At 57.6% G+C, this 16,222-nt stretch overlaps 6 protein-coding genes across 6 annotated transcripts; 3 read left to right on the forward strand and 3 right to left on the reverse strand.

The window, feature by feature from the left end:
* Positions 1-142: 142 nt before the first annotated feature.
* Positions 143-2,185, forward strand: J3D65DRAFT_360346 (ankyrin repeat-containing domain protein). The gene is made up of 2 exons (XM_066795634.1): positions 143-615; positions 682-2,185. Exons 1-2 carry the CDS (start codon positions 396-398, stop codon positions 2,013-2,015), a joined length of 1,554 nt encoding a protein of 517 aa, XP_066655129.1. The 5' UTR covers positions 143-395; the 3' UTR covers positions 2,016-2,185.
* J3D65DRAFT_695887 (uncharacterized protein) lies at positions 2,185-3,555 on the reverse strand (the record flags this gene model as incomplete). Its single annotated transcript, XM_066804014.1, has 2 exons — positions 2,185-3,236; positions 3,372-3,555. The coding sequence occupies 2 exons, from the start codon at positions 3,553-3,555 to the stop codon at positions 2,656-2,658; spliced, it is 765 nt and encodes a 254-aa protein (XP_066655130.1). The 3' UTR covers positions 2,185-2,655.
* A 213-nt stretch (positions 3,556-3,768) lies between these two features.
* On the reverse strand, positions 3,769-4,771 carry J3D65DRAFT_360372 (cytochrome b-c1 complex subunit 8). The gene is made up of 2 exons (XM_066795636.1): positions 4,524-4,771; positions 3,769-4,258 (listed from the first exon to the last, which is right to left on the reverse strand). The coding sequence occupies exons 1-2, from the start codon at positions 4,571-4,573 to the stop codon at positions 3,982-3,984; spliced, it is 327 nt and encodes a 108-aa protein (XP_066655131.1). The 5' UTR covers positions 4,574-4,771; the 3' UTR covers positions 3,769-3,981.
* Positions 4,772-6,621: 1,850 nt separating this feature from the next.
* On the forward strand, positions 6,622-8,210 carry J3D65DRAFT_360455 (uncharacterized protein). Its single transcript, XM_066795637.1, has 3 exons — positions 6,622-7,535; positions 7,581-7,866; positions 7,924-8,210. Exons 1-2 carry the CDS (start codon positions 6,844-6,846, stop codon positions 7,717-7,719), a joined length of 831 nt encoding a protein of 276 aa, XP_066655132.1. The 5' UTR covers positions 6,622-6,843; the 3' UTR covers positions 7,720-7,866; positions 7,924-8,210.
* On the forward strand, positions 8,211-10,165 carry J3D65DRAFT_360472 (uncharacterized protein). Its single transcript, XM_066795638.1, has 2 exons — positions 8,211-10,036; positions 10,095-10,165. Exon 1 carries the CDS (start codon positions 8,644-8,646, stop codon positions 9,931-9,933), a length of 1,290 nt encoding a protein of 429 aa, XP_066655133.1. The 5' UTR covers positions 8,211-8,643; the 3' UTR covers positions 9,934-10,036; positions 10,095-10,165.
* Positions 10,166-11,885: 1,720 nt separating this feature from the next.
* On the reverse strand, positions 11,886-14,390 carry J3D65DRAFT_623982 (uncharacterized protein; the record flags this gene model as incomplete). The annotated part of the gene is made up of 1 exon (XM_066800206.1): positions 11,886-14,390. A coding segment is annotated over one exon (2,217 nt), but the record flags the coding sequence as incomplete, so codon positions are not given.
* Between the last annotated feature and the right edge of the window lie 1,832 nt (positions 14,391-16,222).

Raw genomic sequence — 16,222 nt, forward strand, 5'->3', positions numbered from 1 at the left:
AACTGGAAGGCGCCCGGTCAACGGCCAAAACAAAAACCTCTGCGCCGGCGACTCAGTCACGTCTCCAACACCTTCGCCCACGGCGGTTTTCGCACCTTGCCAACGACACAACACCACGCACGCCTCTTGCTTACCAGAGCTGTTCTGCTCGCCTTCGAAGTCGTCTTCCTCATTGCATTGAACAAGACCTCGCTCGATCGTTTGCGGTCACCACCTTGATCTCCACCCTGTGCACATCACCGCCCGCGCGTCGCCTCGGTGCACCTCACCTGACCCTGTCCCGCTGATTCGATTGCGCTCATCGACACTGGCGTCCATCCTCCCTTCACCTTGGCATCGCGACCGCATTTGCTCATCCACCGCCTTGGATGCACCTCCAGCTTTGAGACGGAATCATGCCAGACACCCCAGAAGATCCACCTCCTGCCAAGAGGCTCAAGAATTCACCCGACACAGAAGACGGCCACAAAGATGCGCTTATTGCGGTGGAGGTCAAGAAGGGAAGCCCCTTGACGTCGCTGGCGCCAGAGCTTTTCAAGATGATCATGGACAGGACGGTGGATCCTGATGATCACCAGTCGTTCAAGAATATGGTGGCAAAGCGATCCGTCAGCAGTGAGTCTCCTCTAACCTCCATGTATCCCACTCTTGCCCTCTAGCAAGCTACTGACACGTAATCAGGGCTGTTTAATGCCGAAATCCTCGATCTCGTAATCAGAAATCGGGACCAGCCCGGTACTGTTCGTTACTGGTCTTCCCATGGACACTCCTTCTTGAAGATTGCATTGCTCGAAAACAGGTTCTTGGCAGAGCCAAACGACCAAAAGCTGCTCCTGGCCACGATCCATCATGTCGTCACAGAAATTACAGATCTTCAAGGCGACCGGTCGGAGAGAAATCGCCGCAAATGGACCCGACACGCGTGCTCTTGCATCGCCCGATTCAGACATACCAATCCAGTTTCGAGCTTGAGGGTCATGGTAGACAATACGGAAGACGGTCAGACGACGTTCCGAGAGGAGGACGTTCGCCGCAGCTGCTGGGCAGTTGTTGCTTGGAGTGGGGATGTAACTTTGCTCGAGAAGCTGAAGTCTGCAACGGGTGGTGCTGCTCCGAAGAACAGGAGCGAGTGTCCTCGCTTCATGGGCTCCGCTCAGTGGACAGCATCGCGCAGGGGCCACATCCCAGTAATAAGATATCTCCAGCTCGAGGGATACGACTTTGGACAGTGGGAGCACAACAAACCTCTCGAAGCTACAGTGCACTCACGGAACTTGGAGGCGTTCGAGCTTCTACTTACCCGTTCTGGCGATGAAGTTGCTGAGGAGTTCCGGGCCGTTGGACATATTTTGATTACGTCGGGCTGGACGCGATGGGCGAGGCTCTTCTGGGCCGAAAACCGTTCCTACAATCAGACACCCGCAAACACCTCGCATCTGATGATTCTTTGCCTCGCGGGAGAACACAACCACGCAGAAATGACGAAACTTCTCATTGATGCGGGAGCGGAGCCGAACGTCTACTGCAGGACCTGGTGTGAGTATCCATTCAGAACGGCGGTTCGCGTTGGGCCACCGGAGCTCGTGCGGGCCTTGATCGAGAACGGAGCAAGTCCGCAACGAGGAAATCTCGGAGACGAATCATTTGACCCACTTCGCACGGCGATCGACTTTCGGAAACAAGGTATCGTCGAGTTGCTGCTGGAATACGGTTCATGGCAGACATTGACCAAGACAAACGCGTTGCTTGCTGCCGTCATCGCCGGCCCTCCGGAACTGCGTCCTGGAAAAGATCACCCAAGTCGACCCGGCCACATCGGCATTCTCAAAGTGCTTCTGCAAGGCTTTGATCCCAATTCCTCCAAGCGTGCGAAGAACCTTGGACGCGAGGCTGTTGCGCGCGCTCGCCAAGATGGCAAGTCGGAGATGCTTGCCATGCTACTCGAGCACGGCTGCGAACTGGAGCCTGAGCCTGAGGCTGGGAAGAAGACGCGCCGCAGACGCAAGAAGAAATGAGTGGCACGTTCCAGCCTTCGAACAGAGTCCACGTGCGGCGAACCGACCAAGGGCGCGACAGATCAGGAAGCGTCCAATGGTGAGACTCTGGGACTGCGATAGGACGGGCGGCTGTACGTTTCCACAAACAAAACGACCAACGGCATGGCAGGACAAACGGGAGACAAAAGCGAGCAGCAACTCAACGCTCAAACAAGTCGTCATAGTTCGGAAATGCGGCTCGACGAAAGACTGTACAATTACTTTGACGATCAAATAGCGAGGGAGGTGCGATGGACGGCGGATTGATTGGTTGACTGGAGAATTTCAAGGCCGGAATGGAAGTCAGAGCTTGGTTGGATGAATGGTAGCTTGCTTGATATGGAATCAGGGGGAGGGGGACGGAGAGAAAAGGAGAGAGGGCAAAAAGTAGATAGAAAGAAATCAAAAATTCTGGAGTGCTCCAATGTCCTCTGTTGCAGGATAGTAGGCAGGGCAAATACCTCCTCTCATCTCAACCGTCATTGCAAACGGACGAATGTTACGGCTCCAGCAATGTTCTTTTCGATGGGCTGCGCTGTTTAGGTCCTTGACTCCCAATCTAACTTCCGGGCCGCAAAGTTGCGTAGTGTAGCGTATCGATCGATGCTTTACGATTTCATCAGTAGTGTCGTCCCCGCGCCAACCCTTGCTGCCTCGGCCCGTAAAGAATCACCAAGAGCGGCAGAGCGCTGAAGAAAGTGACGGTGATGAAGACGAAGCCCCAAACATACGCAAGGCCGCTGACCAGAGTCCAGAACAGGGACTTCTGGTCCATGACCTGCTTTTCTGCAATCTCGGGGGCTTGGCGAAGATCGTCGATGAAGCCGTTGACGAGTTCTTTTAGCAGCCAAGCAGTCCAGGAAGCAAGCGCAGTCGAAAGGCGGAGGAGGCTTTGGAAGGCGGTCAGGTCACACTGAGGCGGTATACGGCGTCCAAGAAAGTCGTCCAGAGAGACGGGCACACTGTGACAGGACAAGCCAGACAAGTCGGGCAGGACGAGAGCGTCGAAGTAGCCTCGCTCGCCTCTGACAGGTCTGACAGCACGGCGGTCGTGACGGCAGAGGCCCTTGCGGCCGCCTGCTCCAGAGCCGAACCCATCTCTTGATTGACCACCACATCCCCCATCGCGCGCGTAGTCGTTGCCAGAAAAGCAGGCGTAGCCGGCGAACTGTTGGCGAGCAGCAGCCGGTTGAGCGTCGCCTGCAGCGCACTCAGCTCGCCGCGCAGCGCCTCGAGCCCTTCTGCATCACCGGAACAGCGCAGACCCGGCGAGCGCGAAGTAATAGATTTGAATTGTTGAGTACGGGCGATGAAGTGAAGCGAGGAGAGGCTTACTGGGTGGCGTCGAGGGCGACGTGCTGGGCTGAGAAGAGTGCCGTTGGCTAGGAGTAGTGGAAATGGTCGTGGTGCTGTTGCTGACCTGGTGGTGGTGCGCAGGCGATGCGGCGGACCTGACGTCGCAGGCGGCGAGGGCTTGGAGGGTATGGAAGAGCAGCGGGAGGAAGGACAGAAGCGCCATTCTGAGCGTGAGGGGGAGCGTTTCTACTGGAGTGGTGGTGGAGTAGGACGAAAAGGGGGATGGTTGGTTGTCTGCGTTGACACACAACTGACTGAGTCGGAGAGCGGAGCAAATGAATGCTTGTACTTCTGGTTAATCCTTTGCCGTGCGGTGGGTGCCAAAGAATTTGTTGCTGCTCGGTACTGCCTGAAATAGACGGCAAGCTCGACAAAGTTTGCTCAGCACGACGGCTGTGCGTGAGGAGCTGCCGTGCCTTTCGACAAAGCGGATCTTGACGACGGCTCCAGAACTTCGACCGCGGATGGGACAGCTGAACAGAAGAGCAATATCAAAGGCGGTTAAAAGAGACTAGAGTAAAGACTCAAATACCAGGAGAGTATCTCAAATCTTCCCCCTTGTAAGAAGTCAGTCAGTCCACCAGTCCCCCTACGCACCCCCCTCCTTCTCCCTCCCCTCCTTCGAATTCAAAAACCTGTTCCTCTCCACCGCCCAGTTCAACAACCAAAAACCCCCCGCAAACGGCGGGACCCAATAAAGCACTTGTGACCTGCTGCGGCGCCAGGTGTTGAAAAAGGCGTTGTGCAGGGCGCCGCCCAGGGCGCGCTGCCGGTTCGCAGCGAGGCCGTACTGGACGATGCCGCGCTGCGGGTTGAGCACCGGCGCGGCGCCCCAGACGGGTATGTGCAGGTCGTAGATGGTGTAGCTGGGGCGAGCGTGTTAGTTTGGGGGTGGAAGAGGGAGAGCATTGGAGCCACGGTGGAGGACAGACAGAGTGGATGCGGTTGTAAGAGAACATATGCAGAGTTAGGGACACAAAGAGGGAGCGCTCAAGCTCTGGACGGCGTGAAGGTGATTTTGAGCGGATGTGTGCCACAACCAAGCCTTGGCAGAAGGACTGGGTTGGTATGTTTTGTTTGAGGGGCGCGGGTGGGGGCTAGGGGTAGGTAGGTAGGGTAGGGCAAACGCACTCGCCGTTGGGACTGCGCTCGACGAGCGAGGCTCCGTTACCGCCAGCCATGATGACAAAATCCCTGGGTGGTTTCTTGACGTTCTCGAAAGTGTCGTGTGTTGTATGTTTACTGACGAAGGCAGCCGGGTCGTGTTGCGTTGCGTTCCTGAGTTTCAACTTCAGACGTCATCCAAAGAGGCTCGAGAAGGCCAAGGCGGTTGAATGAGGAGAGTGAGCGCATGGCTCTCTTATACATGGCAGGTGAGCTGACTGAGGAGGCTTTCTTTCAGCCTGTCTGCCGGCATGCCAGCCTGCAGGGAGCCTTCTTGGCCTTGTCTTGCACACCCCTCTGCCTAGCCCTAGACGAGGAAATCCAGCGAACTGCGTCTACCGAAGCCGTGGCGTGACACAGTACATTAAGCGGTCCCCACAACGAATTCCTCTTTTCTCTATGGACAATGGTAGTCATGTTGGCCAATTATGATGGTCGTTTTGAGGGGCAGTTATGTTAAGCAAGGCATCCCGGGTCGAATGATGGGCACGGTCGACGTTTCGAGCACGCATCACGGGTAGATGCAACAACCTCGTCGCCGGTTTGCACCGGTGCCTGTTTTGGTGTAGTACGTTCCTGAATGGATGCCACGCTGTGGCTCCTTGGCAAGCTGCCCGGGCGCGGAGGCGGTTGGGGGCGGAGAGGGAGACGTCTTGGCACGGACGGTCTACGGGTGGTCGGAAGGTGACGGACGGGAGTTGCGGTGCTGGTCGGAAGGTGACGGACGCGACGTTTCTGGCTTTTGGTGGGGTTTCTTCACGTAGTTGCTCCGTGCGGATCCGGCAACGAGTAATAAATGGAACAGTCGTGGAAGCTCGTCTCATGCAAAAGGCAAAGCAATGAAGATTTTGATCCTGCACCTGTCGCCTTCTCATTCTGTGGTCCATGGCTCGCGCAAGACCCGGCGATTTGGTTCGTGAATTGGGGCGTAGGAAGAATGGTATGGCTGGAATTGACTTGCAGTAGTGATCCATGGCAACAGTTCCGAAGAAGACCTACTGCATGCACTTTACATGCAGCGTTTCTGCTGGAGCCGTAAGAGGCAGGGAAGCGGAGGCCGTGGCAGGACAGGGCAGCCTAGCAAGTGAGGCGCGTGACGTCTCGGATCAGGCTACCGATAGCTCGACGTGCCGGTCTGCAGCAAGCGAATGTCGGAAATTTCTTCTTCTTCTTCGTGGACGCGGTTGGCCATTGACGCTGGCAGCGATAGCGTCATTGGAGAGCAAGGGGAAAGCCGTTGAGCTAGACGGCGCGAGAGACACGATGTTGGTGAGCCGTTTTCCCCACGCGCCGTCGATGGTCTGGTCTGGATAGCGCGAGACGGGAACCAGAGCCAGAGAAGCTATTTGCAAGGGAGCGGCAGGCTAGCAAGTCGGAGACGGCAGCTGGGAACCTATCGAGTCTCGTCGTCGTCTCCACCGGGCCGCGCCGAATCCTGCATGTCCATGGTGCCGCAGGTGGAGGGGCACGCGAGCGCGACCAACACAGTCAGCAGGGTTAGTAGCGAGCGAATACGAAGCGGTGGGTTGGAATGGGCGTGGAAAAGACGCGACTGGCCAGGTCCAGAGCAAGACCAAACGGCTCAGGGGACACGATGCAAGCGCGCGCCACTGACGGTGGGCGAGAAGTGATGGAGAGGTGAAGAGGGAGAGGAGAGCGAAAGGGTGGAGGTGGAGGCTCTGGTCCGTCGCGCCCGGGCCCGGGCTGCAGCCACCGCTAGCGCCCGCACGGGCCGCCTCTTGCCGGTCTCCGGGCGTGGACAACCTAAGGAAGGTGAGCTGAGCGGAGGTGAAGTGAAGGCACACGCACACAAACACCGTCCATGTACCCTAACCCTCAACATCACGGACAAGGGACAAGACGACCTTGTCGCGCCATCTCGCCAATGCCTCCTGACAGCTGCCACCCTCTCCTCAACCCCCCTCGTCCTGTCGTGACCACCTTCGCCCCCGTTCCGCGCTCCCGTCGCCTACTCCACTTTGTGCTGCGCCTGCCCACAGCCCAAGGCCGCCGCGGCCCACGACCGGAAGCTTAGCCAGCGCCTATAAGAACCACCGCCCGCGCTGACTCACCTGAGTGCTCCTCCAGGATTTCTGCTTGCCTACCGTCTCTCTGGAATCACTACTACATCACTCCAAGCAAGGGATCCCCATTACCCACAAACCCCACCGCATTCTTCAACTGCCGGGTCTGCCCTCTCAAACTCCGCCTTGACCCGACCATATCAACAAGACGTTGGCCACCCCACCGCTTCTTCACTCACCACCTCTCTCCGCCCGACAACAACATGAGGGCATTCGTCCCCTCTCGCCGGGCCGTCGCCCTCATGACGGCCCTGCTCTTTTGGTCTCCCACTTCGGCCGCGCCTCTGGCCATAGCTCCACCCTCATCGCCGCAATGTCGCTGCGCTCTCATGCCAGCATCAACCCCATTCTTCCCGCCGCAATCCCCCGCTCCTTCTCGCACCGGCTCCTCTTCGTTTGTCGACTCTTGCACTGCCCTCGGCCCCCGTCTGCAATCATGGCGAGAAGCCGCTCCCGAGGACGCCGCCAAAGAAGCCGCCAACCTCGAAGCATGGGTTTTGGACCAAGACGAGCGGACTGCAAAAGCTGCTGCCGATGTCTTGTGGGGAAAGCGTCCGTTGCCTACCGGCGTCATGATGAAGACGGGTGCCTCGGGAAACAAGGCCAACGCCGAGGTATTGGAGGCCTTGAGGTCCGGCAAGGACAAGGGTAGAGTCGTCTGTCGGAGCGTCATCGTCGTCGACGAAATCAGGCCGGCCGACAAATGGCGGGGAAGTGAAGACGCCTCGTGGCAGAGCCCCGGGGCGGACCAATGGCAGCAGGGTCCGACCAAGACCCTGTGGAAAGACATTGAAGACGCCCTACGCTCCCAAAAGCTGCTGCTGCCCATGCGCATCGTCGTGCTGTCGTTGGTGCTCCTGTGCTTGATTGAAGTTGGCGACGAGATTGTCAAGTGGTAAGTCTTCGTCTCTCACGTAACCTTCAAAGCTGACCCCTGCAGTGTTCAAGCAAGACGCGGCATCCAGGACCGCCGCGGCAGTAGAGACGAGAAGTCGTGGTTCAAAAGTCTGCCGCGCATGAAGATGTCGGAGCTCGAGCCCATCATGGAGACGGACGAAGATGATACCCCACTGCCCTGAGAAGACTCGGGCAGGCTGTCGCTGTGTGTTGGAGCCAAAGTGGACATGACATTTGATACCATGTATGATATTTACGAACTCGAGATTTGCTGCTGTGCGAGCATCACCTTTCAAATAATCCCACGGCCCTGTATCGAGGGGTGCTCTGTAAGGATGTCAACTACCTGCAGCGAGAACAATCGGCAAGGTTGCTGATGTAGCCAGGGGTCATGACAGCCTGTTGCAGTCTACGAGTGGACCTTACAACCCGTTGCACACCTCTCTGCCTCTTGTCTTTACCTTGTCGCGAGGGCACTTACTCCTTGGTCGCCGACTTTTCTCCGTACGACTTTTGGCAGCAGTGCCTCGGTCTCACGACTGACGCACCTGATATCAAGTTTCAATCACCCAGGCGATTCATTCAGACTGGTCGTCTCTCAAGCAAGATTCAAGCTGCTGCTATTCCAACGTCGAAACATTTGGTCGCGCGGAAGCGTCATTCGAGGGCAAATTACCTGCAGCAAGGAATGTGTGCCTGTCTTGGCGCCGTTACACGCCCTATCCTCACCACATCTGCTACCCCATACCGTCGAGTGAGACCTGTGGATGACCGTTTGATGTCAGCTCAATTGGAACCGAAACTTCTCCTCACGTGTCCTATACTGTCATTGCAATTTCATTCGATTTTGCCACTTTTTCTCGTCTGGTTTTTGCCATGGCCTCTGCATCGCCCAAACGCAGGGATCGTGTTTACGCGGAGAGCAGGAATGGAGCAGCACTCGAAGCATTCAAATCATAACCCGCGCGCCTTTGCCTCTGCGCTGCCGTGGCTGCCTTCTCCCACTCAACGCGTGCTTCGTCCTTCGCGAATCTGTCCCAACTCATCTCTTATCACTCATTCAATCTTTTCATCCGGAGCACAGGTATCCCACTCGTTCAGTCGTCATGCATCCTTTCCTTGCGCTCTGCGCCCTTTCCATCTTTGCCGCCAATGCCAATGCTGCCGCTCATCCCAAGGTTGGGCAGCATGGCGTGCAGAAACGCCAGCTGATCCCCGGTCTCCCAATCTTTGGCCCATATTTTGATCCAGACGACTTTGTCACGACTTCGACGGACGAGACCTCGACGGACACGACGACTTTGACTGATGCCACCGACACCGCCGCGCCCACTGACGACCTAAGCTCGACTACCAGCAGCAGCTCCAGAACGAGCTCCCACTCGAGACGTACCTACTCGTACTTTATCCCGTCGCCATCTGCCTTTCCCATTCCCATCACTCTTCAACACCAAGTGGAAACGACGTACATTCCGAGATACACGACCTGCCGAGAGGTACCAGAAACGACGGCTTTGCCGGGTCCGCCATACCTCAACAATACGCCAACGGCAACTCCCACCGCGTCATCAACATGCGAGACTTTTTACGACCCGCTGGAAACGACGCTCTGCCACACGACGCTGATTGGCCTAGCAACACGCGTCACCATCACCGACTGTTCGCAAGAAATCACCTTCTCGTCCGATTTTGGCGCCGCGCTTGTGACGCCGAGCCCAACACGCGTGGGGACGGGGTCACTGCAGTCAACCCTCACGCCTAGCCCTTTCACGCAGCTGCAGACGACATACTACATTTCGCCATGGCACTCGTTTGTCGACAACCATGGGCAAATCCCCGAGCACGTCGACGTCAAGGTGTGTCACCCGCGCGCCGACAATGCCACCATCGACGACTGCATCCGCGAGGAGGAGTCATGGGCTGCCGTCCCCGTCGTCGTCACGACGCACTTTACGACCAGCGTCGACATGCTGGCTACGCTGACGGACGGGCCGGGTACCTACTACGTCGGCACCGTACATGGCCATTTTATCGGCAACCGGACCACTGTCAGCCTTAGCACTACCATGATCATGAATTGGGTCTACGAGGCCGAGACCATTTCGCGCGGGCCACGAATCTCTGCCACACCGGGCCCTGTGGCCCTGCCGACGGGTCCTGAGGCGACGGGTACGGATGCACTCCTTGAGCCTTCGGCTACGATTAGCTCGACGAGCACGAGGACGAGCACGCTGACCCGCACTGTGGTCGACGTGTCGACAGATGCGGCGCCTGATGCAACATCGCTGTCGCTATCGCCCGAGGAGGAGACGCAAATCTTTTCCATCTTGCCGTATTATCCGACGGGCACTGAAGAGTGGGTTGATTCACTGGCGAAAAGGAGAAGTCTGGACTAATACAACGCAGGCCGGAGGTCCCTGATGTGACGGTCACACTATCACCAGAAGAGGAGACGCAGATCTTCTCCATTCTGCCGTACTATCCAACAGCAACCGACGAGTATGTCCACAAAGCCCTGCAATACACATAAAGAGGAAGTTAACTGACTATACCTTAGCCCGGAATTGACCGCGACGTTTTTACCAGAGGAGACTCAAATCTTCTCCATTCTGCCGTACTATCCAACGGCAACTGACGAGTGAGTCCACCAAGTCCTACAACTTTCGAGAGAGGAAGTTTACTGACTATATCTTAGCCCGGAATTGACCGCGACGTTTTCGCCAGAGGAGGAGACGCAAATCTTCTCCATTCTACCGTATTATCCAACAGCAACCGACGAGTATGTCCACGAAGTCCCACAACCTGCGTAAAGAGGAAGTCAACTGACGACACCTAAGCCCGGAATTAACCGCGACGTTCTCGCCAGAAGAAGAAACGCAAATCTTTTCGATCCTTCCCTTCTTCCCGTCGACTACGGATGAGTACGTCCCATCCCAACTCCCCCCTCCCAAGTCAACTAACACGCAGACCAGAGCCGAGCCCACAACGACGTCTACCTCCAGCTCCACCACAACGCTCTACAGCGGCACGACGACGCTCCTCTCCACCGGCTCCAGCCGCTCCAGCAGTAGTGCAAGCGAAGTCGACATCGAAACAGAATCGCCGCCGACGACGCCCCTCGTTCGCCCGACATTCCCTGTCTCGGCCAACAGCTTGTCGTTTAGGTGGGCAAACTCGACTACGTGAGTGCTTCCTCTTCTCTTCTGCTGCGTGCCTGCTTGGAGACTTCAGGGCGCATGTCTGGTTAGTGTTAGGGGCTGACGGCGTTGTGGGGGCTTAGGCAAGCTTGATGCTTGATCATTAACCGATCTTTCCGCACGTCCACTCGCTAGATTCGTTCAAGAGAGAAACGACACACTCTCCGCGATGCGGTGTGCAAGTGCGGTCATGAGAGCAAACCGCTCGGACAGCCATCCTACAAATTGCTTGTTTCCGCCTCTGTTGTTACTGCTTTATTCTGCCATCAATCTAATGCCCTCCATTTGCCCATTTTTTAATCCGTCACTGTTGTCATCGTTGCATCGCATGTCATGTCTGTTACCGTTTGTCCTGTTTCTCTTCTACTTTCCTCCCTTCTTTTTCCCCTCATCCCGGCCTGCACTCACAACCAAACGACCAAACACCAAAAACCCCAAACTCAATCGCAAAATTCAAACCCACAAAGAAAGCCACGCCACCAGTCTTGCTTCGAATCCAACCCAACGTACAACCCCTTTATCAACCTGTTCCCCTTTTGACATGGCGCGCACAGCCAGTCCGCCAGCCAGCTGCAAGTGTCCAGCACGATACTTCATCCGCGCCATGTATTCCCTGCGCGCAAAAGCGGCCGCAGATAGACTGATAAAAAGATGGACGCACGCACGCACGCTTGTATAGATAGATAGACAGTACCACGCACCCCCTGAAATAAAATCATCAAAGTCCCTTTTACAAGCCGTCTTGGCTGCGCGCTGTTTGCGTCTTTCCTTTTTGCGCGAGCTCTTGGACCAGATTGCCTCGACCTGGCATCCTCGGATGAGGTGGAGGGGGAAGAGGGAGGGGGAAGATGGAAGCTGTGTGAACGGGGAGTATAGTGAGGTGGGATGAGATGGATGATGAGCCAGGAACCTAAGCCAGGTGAGGTAGTAAGCTGGGACGAAGGTGCGTACTGGAGATGAGTATGGAATGGGATGGAATAAATAGAATAGAATAGGGCGGCAGAGCCAGTGCATCGAAGCAGATTATCTTCTTGGCCAGAAAAGGTGGCAGAAGGAAGCAAGGAAGGGAGGACGAGGCGATGCACCCGAAGAGTCTTGAAACGACGCAGACACGACACGGCGGCAGAGAGCGACAGTAAAAGAGCACAACAGTCTATTGATCGTACTATAAAACAGCAGCGCGTAATATCTACACATATACACATGGTCATACAAAAAGCGGGCAGCGGTAAAAGTGGTGAAGCACAAAAGGCCGAGTGACAAAGGAGTGGAAGAATGATAAAAGAGAGCAGACCCAGCCAAAACCCAGAAAGACAGACAGACGTAGCGTAGCGAGCGTGTATGTGCGTGTTGTACGCAGCATGAGAATAGTTGTGTGCGTGAGCAGACAGGAGAAGCGACCTCCCCCCTTTCCCCTCCTCAACTCACCCTTGACTCACTTACAACAGAAAGTAAGCAGCAACAACCGCAACAACGGCACCAGCACCAGAGACGCCAACCTTCATCGCAGCACCAGTGAACTGGAGCGGGGTAGACTTGGGAGTCGAAGCCAAACCAGCCACGTTGCTAACAACGCTCGGCTTGGGCGTCGAGACAGCCGAGGGGTATCCAGCGAGGCCGGCGACGGCCGACTGGACGCTGGGGACGGGCGAGGCGTAGACGGGCGCGGCGACGCCGCTGGCGCTGGGCAGAGCCGAGAGGCCAGCGACGGCGCTCTTGACCGAGGGCGCGGGCGAGGCGTAGACCGGAGCGACGATGGGAGCGATGCTGGAGCTGGGCAGCGCGGAGAGGCCGGCGACGGCCGAGTTGACGCCCGCGACGGCAGGGGGCGCGGCGTAAGCAGGGGCAGAAGCGCCGCCAGCGACAGCCGGGGCAGAGACAGCGGGCACGACGACACCACCGGCGACATTGGAAGCGGTAGCGGGCATGGGCTTGACTTCGACGGTCTGGAGGACGACGTTGGGCGTCACGGTGGCGACGATGATTTGGGTCTTGGTGCCGGTGACGGTCGTGCGCGTCGTGAGGTATTCGGGAGCAGGGGAGCCAGAGATAACAGGGGCAGCACCGCCGGCGACGGCAGAGGCAGGCGCCTTGTTGTCAGGGGCAGCGTAAGAGGGGGCTTGGCCCTGAGGAGAGGCAACAGGGGCAACAGGGGCAGGGGAAGAGCCAGCACCCGTGTTGGGGACGTTGTTCACGGGGGCAACAGGGGAAGGCGCAGCACCACCCTGAGGAGCAGTGTAGGCCGGGGCAGATGGCTGAGGAGCGGCTCCGCTGCCGATGATGGACGGCTGAACGGCAGGTTTGGAGACGATGTTGCAGTCAGGGCCAACGCAGCCAGAAGGTTGAGGAGCAGCACCACCACCGATGATGGAAGGCTGGACGGAAGGCAGAGGAGCGTTACCACCACCAACCAGGGACGGGGTCGGGTAAGGAGCGCCGTTACCGCCAATGATGGAAGGCTGGACAGAAGGAGAGACGGCCAGCGAAGGCAGGGGAGCGCCACCACTAATCACAGGCTTCGTGGGGTAGGCAATACCGTTGCACTCAGCATCGAGACATCCACTCAGAGTGGGCTTGGGAGGCGCACCACCGCCAATGATGGATGGCTGGACAGAGGGAGTCGGGATATTTCCAGAGCCAAAGGCCAGCGAAGGCAGGCTAATGGACGGCTTGGGGATGTTCTCAGAGCCAGTGATAGAAGGCTTGGCTCCGCCGATGACGGTCGGGCTGAATCCAACGCTGATCGGGGTCGAGATGGCGAGAGCCGGCTTGGTCAAAGTGATGGAGGACGGAGCACCATTTTCACCGCAGTCCTCGGGGCAAACCTCAGTGGTCATGGTCGTGTGGATCGTGGTCAAACCGCCAGTCGGGTGAAGGTCGACGTAGGAAGTGGCAATGGTGGTCGGCACAATGTGCTTGGACACATCCGCAGACGGCGCACCGCTAGGGAGGACAAAGGAAAGCGAAGGCTTGATCTCCTTGGAAACGGCAGCAGAGCCGACGGGCGAGGCGCCAGAGATGATGGGAGTAGGAGTGGGGAAGAAAGACACAGAGAAAACGGGCGTCTTGACGGCACCGCTCGGGAGGGAGGGAGCGGGGTAGCCAGCAGCATCACACTCCTCGCCCTCACACTCAGAGTCGGAGCAGTCCTCTTCACCTTCCTCACAGTCCTCCTCGCAGTTCTCATCACCCTCCTCGCAAGTCTGACCAGATTTGGCAGGAAGAGTGCCAGAAGGGTGAGCAGGGTGAGCAGGCGTAGCGATGCCAGATGGCTGGGCAATGGTGCCACTCGGCAGAGGAACCGAGACCTCCTTGGAGGGGAGGACAAGGCTGGGAGTGGGGATAGATCCAGACACATCCTTGGAGAAAATGGGCAAGTTCAAGCTAGGAGAAGGGAACGAGCCGCCAAACCCACCAGATGGGAGGCCAAGGCTGGGGAGACCGTGGCTGGGGAGACCCAAGTTGGGAAGGTCTGGGGTAGGGATAGAGCCAGACACGTCCTTGGAAAAGACGGGCAAGTTCAAGCTAGGAGAAGGGAATGAGCCGCCAAATCCACCAGATGGGAGGCCAAGGCTGGGGAGACCGTGGCTTGGAAGACCAAGGTTAGGGAGGTCTGGGGTCGGAACGGCGCCCGAGACGTCCTTGGAGAGGATGGGGAGACCACCGACTTCAGAGGGAATAGGCATGGCAGGAGTCGGGAATGAACCACCAAATCCGCCAGACGGAAGACCGAGGCTCGGCAGGCCGAGGCTGGGGAGACCCAAGGGCAAGTTCGGGGTGGGGATGGCGCCAGAAACGTCCTTGGAGACGACAGGCAGGCCGGCACCCTCGGAAGGAATGGGAATAACGGGGGTCGGGAACGAGCCACCGAATCCACCAGATGGGAGACCAAGACTCGGGAGGCCGAGGCTGGGGAGACCCAGGGGCAAGTTCGGGGTGGGAATGGCGCCAGAAACGTCCTTAGAGACGACAGGCAGGCCGGCACCCTCAGAAGGAATGGGGATAACGGGAGTCGGGAATGACCCACCGAATCCACCAGATGGGAGACCAAGACTCGGGAGGCCGAGGCTGGGAAGACCCAGGTTAGGCAAGTTCGGGGTGGGAATGGCACCAGAAACGTCCTTAGAGACGACAGGCAGGCCGGCACCCTCAGAAGGAATGGGGATAATGGGAGTCGGGAACGAACCACCGAATCCACCAGATGGGAGACCGAGACTCGGCAGGCCGTGGCTAGGGAGGCCCAGGTTGGGAAGATCAGGGGTCGGGAGAGCGCCCGAGACGTCCTTGGACAGAATCGGCAGGGCAGGCGTAGGGAGACCGCCAGCAATTCCCTTGGACACAACGGGAAGACCCAAGCTAGGTGTGGGGATAGACAAGCCGGCAGTCTTGCCGACGGTGCCCTGGCCGGGGATGAGCTGACCGCACATGTGGCCATTGGGAGCTGTCGTGGTGCCAGAGACAGACTTCTTGAGGTGGCAGTTGCTGTCAGAGGTGGTGCTGTCGAAAGCGGCACCAAGACACTCGGAAGTCTCGCCGCAAAGCGTCATGCAGTCGTCGAAGCTGGCCTTGCTCGAAACACCGCCCTCGAGCTGCATAGTGTTAGCAGAAGCCTTCGAGGGCCAACGGAACACTTACGTCCTCGCCGGTGATGTCAGCACCGCAGTTGATCTTGTAAACGTTGCCGAGGGGGCAAGTGAAGGTCGTGCCATCATTGTCGGGGCAGGTAACGGAGCCGGAGACAATCTTGGAAATGGCACCATCAAGGTCACCTCCCTTGGTGGTAGCGCTCACGGCCTTGGAAGCATCACTGGCCATTGACTTGATTGGCGCAGTGACGTCCGAGGACGACTCACCCTTGGAGCCGCCAATGGAGCCAGTCGTAGCCTTGGAGCCTCCGAGGAGGCCGCCGATGCCGTTGCTCAGACCTCCACTGACACCATTCTCGTCGCAGTCTTCCTCGGCACCGGTGGCAACGATCGACTTGCCAAAGGTACGCTTCTCCATGGAGCTGCCTTCGGAGCGGGCGACAATGGGGCCAGCAACCGAGCTCGAGACGAGCATGGCAGCGATGAGGGTCTTGGAAAGGGGCGCCATGGTTGGAATAAGCGATTAAGGATTAAACAGAAAGACGATGAGAGAGTGTATAACGTTTTTCGTGGTGAATGTCGTAGAGTTGGGCGAAGCGTAGCTTCGGCAATGAAAGGACGCGAACTGAAGCCCGCAGTTGGAATGAATGTACAGCAAACAACAAGGTGGTGGTGGTGTCGTTGGTGGAGAGGCAAGACAGCCGGTGGCTCGCTGGTCCTTATACATTATCGTTGAAAGGGGCCGCCATTAACGGTTACAGCCTCATCCACCTTACATACGGGCTGCGCCTCGGCCGACTCTCGAGAGCAGGTAGGTACAGCATCAAAAACGCCATCAGGATGGCCGCCACCGAGCCTTCAATTGCAATGTCACCAGGAAATAAGCATAGCGGGGCCACGAG

This window comes from Phyllosticta citribraziliensis (genome assembly GCF_038025025.1).
Source record: "Phyllosticta citribraziliensis strain CPC 17464 chromosome Unknown J3D65scaffold_6, whole genome shotgun sequence".
In the NCBI taxonomy this organism is placed as follows: domain Eukaryota; kingdom Fungi; phylum Ascomycota; class Dothideomycetes; order Botryosphaeriales; family Phyllostictaceae; genus Phyllosticta; species Phyllosticta citribraziliensis.